The sequence below is a fragment of the Coregonus lavaretus genome (genome assembly GCF_964263955.1).
Source record: "Coregonus lavaretus genome assembly, chromosome: 5".
In the NCBI taxonomy this organism is placed as follows: Eukaryota; Metazoa; Chordata; class Actinopteri; order Salmoniformes; family Salmonidae; genus Coregonus; species Coregonus lavaretus.
Window position 1 is genome coordinate 74,659,290 of NC_139992.1, and position 12,200 is coordinate 74,671,489.

The 12,200-nt window shown below is 44.1% G+C and overlaps 1 protein-coding gene across 11 annotated transcripts in view; it reads right to left on the reverse strand.

Moving 5' to 3' along the window:
* Window positions 1-12,200, reverse strand: part of usp9 (ubiquitin specific peptidase 9) — a 110,122-nt gene that overhangs the window by 61,075 nt on the left and 36,847 nt on the right. For 6 of the 11 annotated variants that reach the window (XM_084162711.1, XM_084162719.1, XM_084162717.1 and 3 more), the window contains exon 6: window positions 9,794-10,012. In XM_084162711.1, the coding sequence (XP_084018837.1) occupies window positions 9,794-10,012 (219 nt within the window). Of the gene's footprint in view, window positions 1-9,775; window positions 10,013-12,200 lie in introns of all 11 variants that reach the window. The other 5 variants (XM_084162718.1, XM_084162715.1, XM_084162714.1 and 2 more) reach the window with 1 other exon arrangement.

Below are 12,200 nucleotides of genomic sequence, written 5' to 3' on the forward strand. Positions count from 1 at the left end.
CCTAATAGATGAATTTCCCCACATATAAATTCAGTCAATAAAAAAAAAGTGCCATTTAAGATTAATTTATTGAAACCGTAATATCAACTGGTTATATTATATTGTGGAACGCAAGCTTTAAAAAAGGCAGTAACCTCAGCAGTGGCACTTGCTTGTAGAAGCCTATGGCTCTGTAATGGCATTGCTCTGTTAAATTTCGCAGACAAGATGCTCTTAACACTAGAACCGCCTGGCCTTTCAGTACCCGCCAGAGAACGTTGCCGGGCGTCCCCTTTAGCAACCTTACAGAAGGACAACTATCTCTGTAGCACTCCACCAAATCAGGCCTTTATGGTAGAGTGGCCAGTCGGAAGCCACTCCTCAGTAAAAGGCACATGACAGCACGCTTGGAGTTTTCCAAAAGGCACCTAAAGGACTCTCAGACCATGAGAAACAAGATTATCTGGTCTGATGAAACCAAGATTGAACTCCTTGGTCTGAATGCCAAGCGTCACGTCTGGAGGAAACCTTGCACCATCCCTACAGTGAAGCATGGTGGTGGCAGCATCATGCTGTGGGGATGTTTTTCAGCAGCAGGGACTGGGAGACTAGTCAGGATCGAGGGAAAGATGAGTGGCGCAAAGTACAGAGAGATCCTTGATGAAAACCTGCTCCAGAGCGCTCAGGATCACAGACTGGGGCGAAGGTTCACCTTCCAACAGGACAACGACCCTAAGCACACAGCCAAGACAACGCAGGAGTGGCTTCGGGACAAGTCTCTGAATGTGCTTGAGTGGCCCAACCAGAGCCCGGACTTGAACCTGATTGAACATCTCTGGAGAGACCTGAAATTAGCTGTGCAGCGATGCTCCCTATCCAACCTGACAGAACTTGAGAGGATCTGCAGAGAAGAATGGGAGAAACTCCCAAAATACAGGTGCCAAGCTTATAGCATCATACCCAAGAAGACTCAAGGCTGTAATCGCTGCCAAAGGTGCTTCAACAAAGTACAGAGTAAAGGGTCTGAATACTTATGTAAATGTGATAATTCAGTTTTTTATTTTTAATACATCTGTAACAATTTCTAAAATTCTGTTTTTGCTTCGTCATTAGGGAGTATTGTGTGTAGATTGATGAGGGGGGAAAAAACAAGTTAATCAACTTTAGCATAAGGCTGTAAGGTTACAAAATGTGGAAAACGTCAAGGGGTCTGAATACTTTCCAAATGCACTGTAGTTTCGATGGGTCGGCTATGTAGGCTAAGTGGCATCGTTTGTTTCACGCTCATCAAGTTAGACAGAGTCAAGTATATGTTTTGCACTATTCTAAAGGCCTACTGCAACACATACTATGATTGTTTCCTTTACAATAAATGTGATTAGCAATAGAGTTACAGTACATAAGTCCTGTAACAGCTTCTTTTTACAAAGTAAAACATAAGAGAATGGTGTCAACCTGCAAGGTCAAAATATTAACATGAGCGCCAATGCTGATAAATAGGCATAAGACAAACTCATTACACAGTTCTGTTCTAAATTAAATGAACCTCTTCACTCATTATTCAGTTAGGCCTCATTTTTAATTCAATTGTGAAGTAAGGTGCACAATTATCGCCCATTCAATTCATTTGTCATTTATTCAGTGGGCTGGCATCGTTTGCGTCGCTGGATTGAGTCATGGATGTTTTGCATTATTCTAAAAGGCCTACTGCAACATGTAGCATGTTTTTGTTTCCCTTACAATAAATGTGATTAGTAATAGAGTTCATAAATAAAACAGTATTTTTACAAAGTAAAATGTTAGAGAAAATTGTATCAACCCCCAAGGCGCGTGGTCACATTTTTTGCTGCTGATAAATAGGCATAACAAACTCATCATTAAACTAAAGTAATTCTAAATTACAGTGCATTAAGAAAGTATTCAGACCCCTTGACATTTTCCACATTTTGTTACCTTACAGCTTTATTCTAAAATGGATTAAATTGTTTTTTTTCCCCTCATTAACCTACACACAATACCATATAATGACAAAGCGAAAACAGGTTTTTATACATTTTTGTACATTTATAAAAAATAAGAAACTGAAATATCACATTTACAAAAATATGGAAAAAGTCAAGGGGTCAGAAAAATTTCCGAATGCACTGTAAATCAACCTCCTTATTCTGTTAGGCCTCATTTAAATTCAATTGTGAAGTAAGGTGCACAATTATCACCCATTCATCCATTTGTCATTCATTCAGTGAGGAGAGAGAGACACATTAGCACTTGGCTGGATACCAACATCCTACAGCATGTTATCTTCACAGGTTAAATTAGAAATAGGTGTGAAAAAAACGGGTAAAAGGGCTCTAAATACTTTACTGTTTGTGATTTAAAAATTCTGACCAATGAGCAGTGTACAATACAAACATTTAGGAAAAGTCAGGGAAAGAGGATGACATAGCTTTTTTGAGGGGCAGATTTTTTAAATGTACAAAATCAAACTACAGTGGCCGTTGGCCTATGGCGGTTCCAGTGTTAATCCATTGGCACTTTGAATTCAACCCGGTTTGGGCTGGCCTTGGTGGGCTAGCTGGAGTTGCGTTTCAACTACCTCCAGAAATGAGAAATGTAATGTTGCTGTGTAGCCAATGTGACTGTCCAACTGGCTTCGCTAATGTTGCTAGCTAGCTAGCAAGATGAAGAATTGTATTCACCCTCACCATGCTGTAACTAACATTACCCCACACTCGTCCCAGAGCCAGCCAGACTAAGAGCCTTGTATTTAGCTCGCTAACGCTAGTTAGCTAAACGGCTAGCATCGTCGCTAGCATAACAGGTTAGCTAGCTAAATTCCTACCTTGCTTGCCATGGCATTGGCTATTAGCTACCTAGCTAACAAAGCAAACCAGATGACATGTTTGATATGATGTAGCTAGCTAGCTTGCTTTCAAACGACCTGGCCAGCTAAAATCCCTGCTACCTCACGTTCGGTTCTAGCTTGTTTCAACTCTGATTTGCTAGCTAACATTAGGTCGCTAGCATTCGAGGGCTGACTGTTCTCAAAAAAAGTGTGTGTAGTGCAAAAATGTATGAAGGATCCAGCTATGGTGGTAATTCGTGTAATGTCTAACTACTGCAGTACTGCTTGTCCATGTGCTAGCTAACAGCAACAAGCCCAGACGAGTTAGCTAAACGTGATGTCAGCAACCAGCAGTGATCAGCTGGTGGTTGCGTAGTAATGGCGTCTCCACCGCAAATTCTAATCGAGCTGGCACCAGTTGTGAAACTGGACTGCGCTGGCCAGGATTTCCCTCGACCCAGCTTGAATTTGGCCCTAATTTTAAGTGCCAGTGGAAACGGGGCTTATATCCTGAGCCCTTATCACAGTGAAAACACCTATTTCATAGTAAAAAAAAACGTTTGTAATAAAACTGAATATATTCCATATGAAAAAAGTTGCCAGTGCGAAGTGATGCACATCTCGCGTCTGGAACAGTTATTCTCAAAGCGTGATCATTTGGAAAGAAACATTTTTCAGGGTTACAAACCAAAATCTGTCTTTGTTTCGATATACACTACCAGTCAAAAGTTTGGACACACCTACTCATTCAAGGGTTTTTCTTTATTTGTAGCTCAGTTGGTTGAGCATGGCGTTTGCAACGCCAGGGTTGTGGGTTCAATACCCACGGGGGCCAGTAAAAGAAAAAAAAAAAATATATATATATATATATATATATATATATATATATATATATAAAATAATAATGTATGCACTCACTAACTGTAAGTCGCTCTGGATAAGAGCGTCTGCTAAATGACTAAAATGTAAATGTAAATACTATTTTCTACATTGTAGAGTAATAGTGAAGACATCAAAACTATGAAATAACACATATGGAATCATGTAATAAACAAAAAAGCGTTAAACAAATCAAAATATATTTTATACTTGAGGATCTTCAAATAGCCACCCTTTGCCTTGATAACAACTTTGCACACTCTTGGCATTCTGTCAACCAGCTTCACCTGAAATGCTTTTCCAACAGTCTTTAAGGAGTTCCCACATATGCTGAGCACTTGTTGGCTGCTTTTCCTTCACTCTGTGGTCCAACTCATCCCAAACCATCTCAATTGGGTTGAGGTCGGGGGATTGTGGAGGCCAGGTCATCTGATGCAGCACTCCATCACACTCCTTCTTGGTAAAATAGCCCTTACACAGCCTGGTGGTGTGTTGGGTCATTGTCCTGTTGAAAAACAAATGATAGTCCCACTAAGCCCAAACCAGATGGCATATCGCTGCAGAATGCTGTGGTAGCCATGCTGGTTAAGTGTGCCTTGAATTCTAAATCAATCACAGACAGTGTCACCAATAAAGCACCCCCACACCATAACACCTCCATGTTTTACGGTGGGAACTACACATGCGGAGATCATCCGTTCACCCACACCGCGTCTCACAAAGACACAGCGGTTGGAACCAAAAATCTCAAATTTGGACTCCAGACCAAAGGACACATTTACACCGGTCTAATGTCCACTGCTCGTGATTCTTGGCCCAAGCAGGTCTCTTCTTATTATTGGTGTCCTTTAGTAGTGGTTTCTTTGCAGCAATTCGACCATGAAGGCCTGATTCACACAGTCTCCTCTGAACAGTTGATGTTGAGATGTGTCTGTTACTTGAACTCTGTGAAGCATTTATTTGGGCTGCAATTTCTGAGGCTGGTAACTCTAATGAACTTATCCTATGCAGCAGAGGTAAGTCTGGGTCTTCCATTCCTGTTGCGGTCCTCATGAGAGCCAGTTTCATCATAGCGCTTGATGGTTTTTGCGACTGCACTTGAAGAAACGTTCAAAGTTCTTGACATTTTCAGTATTGACTGACCTTCATGTCTTAAAGTAATGATGGACTGTCGTTTCTCTTTGCTTATTTGAGCTGTTCTTGCCATAATATGGACTTGGTCTTTTACCAAATAGGGCTATCTTCTGTATACCCCACTATCTTGTCACACCACAACTGACTGGCTCAAACGCATTAAGAAGGAAATAAATTCCACAAATTAACTTTTAAGAAGGCACATGTTAGTTGAAATGCATTCCAGGTGACTACCTCAAGAAGCTGGTTGAGAGAATGCCAAGAGTGTGGCAAGGCAAAGGGTGGCTATTCGAAAATTCTCAAATATAAAATATATTTTGATTTGTTTGGTATTTGGTATTTTATTAGGATCCCCATTAGCTGTTGCAAAAGCAGAAGCTACTCTTCCTGGTGTCCACACAAACCATGAAACAATACAGAACATTAATAGACAAGAACAGCTCAAGGACAGAACACTGTGAGATGTTGCTTTATCTGTATTTTGAAACCAGGGTGCTGTTCATTTGAGCAATATGAGATGGAATGGAGTTCCATGCAATAAGGGCTTTATATAATACTGTACGCTTTCTTGAATTTGTTCTGGATTTGGAGACTGTGAAAAGACCCCTGGTGGCATGTCTGGTGGGGTAAGTGTGTGTGTCAGAGCTGTGTGTAAGTTGACTATGCAAACAATGAGATTTAACACATTCATGTTTCTTATAAAAAGAAAAAGTGATGCAGTCAGTCTCTCCTCAACTCTTAGCCAAGATAGACTGGCCTGCATAGTATTTATATCAGCCCTCCGAATACAAATGAAGAGCAAGACGTGCCGCTTTGTTTTGGGCCAGCTGCAGCTTAACTAGGTCTTTCCATGCAGCACTGGACCACACGACTGAACAATAATCAAGATTAGACTAAACTAGAGCCTGCATATCTTGCTTTTTGGAATGTGGCGTCAAAAAAGCAGAGCATCTCTTTATTACGGACAGACCTCCCCCATCTTTACAACCATTGAATCTATATGTTTTGACCATGATAGTTTACAATAAATAAATATAAAAATAAATATGCCATTTAGCAGACGCTTTTATCCAAAGCGACTTACAGTCATGCGTGCATACATTTTTGTGTATGGGTGGTCCCGGGGATCGAACCCACTACCTTGGCGTTACAAGCGCCGTGCTCTACCAGCTGAGCTACAGAGGACCACAATCTAAGGTAACGCCAAGTATTTTAGTCTCCTGAACTTGTTCAACAGCCACACCATTAATTTAACACTTTTTTGGTTACTACATTATTCCATATGTGTTATTTCATAATACATAGTTTTGATGTCTTCACTATTATTCTACAATGTAGAAAATAGAAAAAATAAAGAAAAACCCTGGAATGAGTAGGTGTGCCCAAACTTTTGACTGGTACTGTATACAAAAAGTATGGGGACATCTGCTCATCCACTATAACAGCCTCCACTCTGCTGGGGAGGCTTTCAACTAGATGTTGGAACATTGCTGCAGGGACTTGCTTCCATTCAGCCACAAGAGCATTAGTGAGGTCGGGCACTGATGTTGGGCTATTAAGCCTGGCTCGCAGTCAGCATTCCAATTCATCCCAAAGGTGTTTGATGGGATTGAGGTCAGGGCTCTGTGCAGGCCAGTCAAGTTCTTCCACACCGATCGACAAACCATTTCTGTTAGGACCTCGCTTTGTGCACGGGGGCATTGTCATGCTGAAACAGGAAAGGGCCTTCCCCAAACTGTTGCCAAAAAGTTGGAAGCACAGAATCATCTATAATGTCATTGTATGGTGTAGCTTTAAGATTTACAGTCACTGGAACTAAGGGGCCTAGCCCGAACCATGAAAAACTGCCCCAGAACATGATTTCTCCTCCACCAAACTATACAGTTGGCACTATGCATTGAGGCTGGTAGCGTTCTGCTGGCATCCGCCAAACCCAGACTCGTCTGTCGGACTGCCAGATGGTGAAGCATGATACTTCACTCCAGAGAACGCGTTTCCACTGCTCCAGAGTCCAATGGCGGAGAGCTTTACACCACTCCAGCCGAGGCTTGGCATTGTGCATGGTGATCCTAGGCTTGTGTGCGGCTGCACGGCCATGGAAACCCATTTCATGAAGCTCCCAACGAACAGTTCTTGTGCTGACGTTGCTTCGAGAGGAGGCAGTTTGGAACTCGGTAGTGCAACCGAGGACAAACTATTTATGTGCTACGCGCTTCAGCACTCGGCGGTCCCATTCTGTGAGCTTGTGTGGCCTACCACTTTGTGGCTGAGCCGTTGTTGCTCCTAGATATTTCCACTTCACAATAACAGCACTTACAGTTGACCGGGCCAGCTCTAGCAGGGCAGAAAGTTGACGAACTGACTTGTTGGAAAGGTGGCATCCTATGACAGTGCCACATTGAAAGTCACTGAGCTCTTCAGTAAGGCCATTCTACTGCCAATGTTTGTCTATGGAGATTGCATGGTTGTGTGCTCGATTTTATACACGTCAGCAACGGGTGTGGCTGAAATAGCCGCATCAACTATTTTGAAGTGTCCACATACTCTTGTGTATATATTGTAGTTTATTCTGCCTGTTCTTTGGAATTTTCCAAATGGATGAACAATTCCACATTGAACACTGCATGGTGATGAATTACGGCCACGACATCTGTTTGGTGAGTAGGCCTATGGTTAATGATTCTAATGAAAATACGCTCTGTCTTTATCAAACTGATGTTTTTGCATATTTTTTCAGTGTGGAACCCGTCTATGTTTAGGGGGGTTATAGCCTAGGCTAACCAATTTTAAATGGCACTAGCAGTTCGCAAAGTAGCTGAAGCAGAAAATAGATGGGATGCAATTATTCCAAAACTGCAGCTCATTCACAAGGTCGCAGGGCCAGACGGATTACCAGGACGCGTACTAGCTGGCAAGTGTCTTCACTGACACTTTCAACCTCTCCCTGACCCAGTCTGTAATACCTACATGTTTCAAACAGACCACCAAAGTCCCTGTGCCAAAGAAAGCCAAGCTAACCTGTCTAAATTACTATCGCTCCAAAGCACATCAACACCATCATCCCAGACACCCTGGACCCACTCCAATTTGCATACCTTCCCAACAGATCTCTATAGCACTCCACACTGCCCTTTCCCACCTGGACAAAAGGAACACCTACGTGAGAATGCTGTTCATTGACTACAGCTCAGCATTCAACACGGGGGCCCCTCAGGGGTGCTTGCTTAGTCCCCTTCTGCACTCCCTGTTCACCCATGACTGTGTTGCCGCCAAAGACTCCAAGACCATCATTAAGTTTGCCGACGACACAACGGTTGTAGGCCTGATCACCGAAAACGAGACAGCCTATAGGGAGGGGGTCAGAGACCTGGCAGTGTAGTGCCAGGAGGACAACCTCTCCCTCAACGTCAGCAAGACAAAGGAGCTGATCGTGGACTACAGGAAACGGAGGGCCGAACACGCCCCCATTCACATCGACGGGGCTATAGTGGAGCAGGTCGAGAGCTTCAAGTTCCTCGGTGTCCACATCACTAAGGACCCATCATGGTCCAAACACAGTCTTGAAGAAGGCACGACTTTGGCATGGGCCCTCAGATCCTCAAAAAGTTACACAGCTGCACCATTGAGAGTATCTTGACTGGCTGCATCACCGCTTGGTATGGCAACTGCTTGGCATTCCACCACACGGCGCTACAGAGGGTATTGCGTACGGCCTAGTACATCACTGAGGCCAAGCTTCCTGCCATCCAGGACCTCTATACCAGGCCGGTGTCAGAGAAAGGCCCTAAAAATTGTCAAAGACTACAGCCACCCAAGTCATAGACTGGGACCAAAAAGCTCCTGAACAGCTTCTACCCCAAGCCATAAGACTGCTGAACATTTGTATTGAGCCCCTTTTTTTGCATTGACATTCTTGCACTGACTCTAACCACACACACACTACACTGACACTCCAACACAAACACACACACACACACATACTGACGCCAAACACACTTTCACATACACTGCTGCTACTCTGTTTATTATCTATCCTGATTGCCTAGTCACTTTTACCCCTACCTACATGTACATATTTACATTTTAGTCATTTAGCAGATGCTCTTATCCAGAGCGACTTACAGTTAGTGAGTGCATACATTTTTCATACTGGCCCCCCGTGGGAATCGAACCCACAACCCTGGCGTTGCAAGCGCCATGCTCTACCAACTGAGCCACACGGGACATATTACCTCCTACACCTGCACATTGACTCGGTACCGGTACTCCTTGTATATAGCCTTGATATTGTGTTAACATTTCCTTTTTTTATTTAGCAAATTATTTAAAAAAATGTAACTCTGCATTGTTGGGAAAGGGCTCGTAAATAAGCATTTCACGGTCAAGTCCACACCTGTTGTGCTTGGCGCATGTGACAAATAAAATTTGATTTGTGGAGGGAGCAGTCAGAAGGCAATTGAGTAAATGAGACACGGAGGGGAAAGGGAAATTAGTGAGGAGAACGGTGTGATGCTTGGCTTGATTTATTTTTTGTTGTGCCCCGCAAATGCACAAATGGAACACTCGAGTCAAATAAAATGACCAAGACAAAATGTAACTTGCCGTTTGGGCAGACACAAAGCACATTCCACAAAATATCTGGTTAAAGATCGAGCTTTGACATCCGTTGGAGTACTTGATTACTCATGCCCATCCCTACCCGGCACAGTCACATAAACGACTCGCCACCGGAGACCAGGGTTCAATCCCTGTATCCACCCTTCCCACTGTTTCTCTCCCACTTGCCTGTCTCCCTCTCTGATTTCCAATCCGTCAGTGTTGAAAACTACAAAAATATATATTTAAAAACAGTTTGGGTCCCAAATAAGGTGTACAATGGAAGAACAGGTGGTTCACCTTGGGTGAAGAAAAAATAAAAAAATTTGGGGGGGTGCCTACCTTGAATTCGGACCCTACCTTGGGGGACCGAGGGTCAGGGGGGCGGGCGAAGAGCTCGTCATCGGCCAGCTGCGCCCCGGCGGGCACCGTCTCGGAGGGCCGTGTGCCGTTGTAGATGTGGAACTTGCAGTGGGGGTTGGTGGCCATGGCCAGCAGCTCCAGCAAAGGGAACCAGTCCTGAGAGAGCTTGGCCACACACAGCTCCACCAGCCGGTGGGTGTTGTTGATGATACACCTCTGTGGACAGGGAGAGAGAGAGAGAGCGCGAGAACAGCAGTTAGTCTAACCATTACAAAACAATCAGTGAGGTGGATTTGCACTGAAACAGCGAAATACAATGCTCAAATAAATTAAGGGAACACTAAAATAACACATCCTAGATCTGAATGAATGAAATAATCTTATTAAATACTTTTTTCTTTACATAGTTGAATGTGCTGACAACAAAATCACACAAAAATGATCAATGGAAATCAAATGTATCAACCCATGGAGGTCTGGATTTGGAGTCACCCTCAAAATTAAAGTGGAAAACCACACTACAGGCTGATCCAACTTTGATGTAATGTCCTTAAAACAAGTCAAAATGAGGCTCAGTAGTGTGTGTGGCCTCCACGTGCCTGTATGACCTCCCTACAACGCCTGGGCATGCTCCTGATGAGGTGGCGGATGGTCTCCTGAGGGATCTCCACCCAGACCTAGACTAAAGCATCCGCCAACTCCTGGACAGTCTGTGGTGCAACGTGGCGTTGGTGGATGGAGCGAGACATGATGTCCCAGATGTGCTCAATTGGATTCAGGTCTGGGGAACGGGCGGGCCAGTCCATAGCGTCAATGCCTTCCTCTTGCAGGAACTGCTGACACACTCCAGCCACATGAGGTCTAGCATTGTCTTGCATTAGGAGGAACCCAGGGCCAACCGCATCAGCATATGGTCTCACAAGGGGTCTGAGGATCTCATCTCGGTACCTAATGGCAGTCAGTCTACCTCTGGCGAGCACATGGAGGGCTGTGCGGCCCCCCAAAGAAATGCCACCCCACACCATGACTGACCCACCGCCAAAACGGTCATGCTGGAGGATGTTGCAGGCAGCAGAACGTTCTCCACGGAGTCTCCAGACTCTGTCACGTCTGTCACATGTGCTCAGTTTGAACCTGCTTTCATCTGTGAAGAGCACAGGGCACCAGTGGCGAATTTGCCAATCTTGGTGTTCTCTGGCAAATGCCAAACGTCCTGCACGGTGTTGGGCTGTAAGCACAACCCCCACCTGTGGACGTCGGGCCCTCATACCACCCTCATGGAGTCTGTTTCTGACCGTTTGAGCAGACATGCACATTTGTGGCCTGCTGGAGGTCATTTTCCAGGGCTCTGGCAGTGCTCCTCCTGCTCCTCCTTGCACAAAGGTGGAGGTAGCAGTCCTGCTGCTGGGTTGTTGCCCTCCTACGGCCTCCTCCACGTCTCCTGATGTACTGGCCTGTCTCCTGGTAGCGCCTCCATGCTCTGGACACTACGCTGACAGACACAGCAAACCTTCTTGCCACAGCCCGCATTGATGTGCCATCCTGGATGAGCTGCACTACCTGAGCCACTTGTGTGGGTTGTACACTCCGTCTCATGCTACCACTAGAGTGAAAGCACCGCCAGCATTCAAAAGTGACCAAAACATCAGCCAGGAAGCATAGGAACTGAGAAGTGGTCTGTGGTCACCACCTGCAAAACCAGTCCTTTATTGGGGGTGTCTTGCTAATTGCCTATAATTTCCACCTGTTGTCTATTCCATTTGCACAACAGCATGTGAAATGTATTGTCAATCAGTGTTGCTTCCTAAGTGGACAGTTTGATTTCACAGAAGTGTGATTGACTTGGAGTTACATTGTGTTGTTTAAGTGTTCCCTTTATTTTTTTGAGCAGTGTACGTATATTTCAATTGTAACATACAAATGCACAGTTGAAGTCAGAAGTTTACATACACTTAAGTTGGAGTAGTTAACTCGTTTTACAACCACTCCACAAATTTCTTGTTAACAAACTATAGTTTTGGCAAGTCGGTTAGGACATCTACTTTGTGCATGACAAGTAATTTTTCCAACAATTGTTTACAGACAGATTATTTCAGTTATAATTCACTGTATCACAATTCCAGTGGGTCAGAAGTTTACATACACTAAGTTGACTGCCTTCAAACAGCTTGGATAGGCTAATTTACATCATTTGAGTCAATTGGAGGTGTACCTGTGGATGTATTTCAAGGCGTACCTTCAAACTCAGTGCCTATTTGCTTGACATCATGGGAAAATCAAAAGAAATCAGCCAAGACCTCAGAAAAAAAATTGTAGACCTCCACAAGTCTGGGTCATCCTTGGGAGCAATTTCCAAACGCCTGAAGGTACCACGTTCATCTGTACAAACAATAGCACGCAAGTA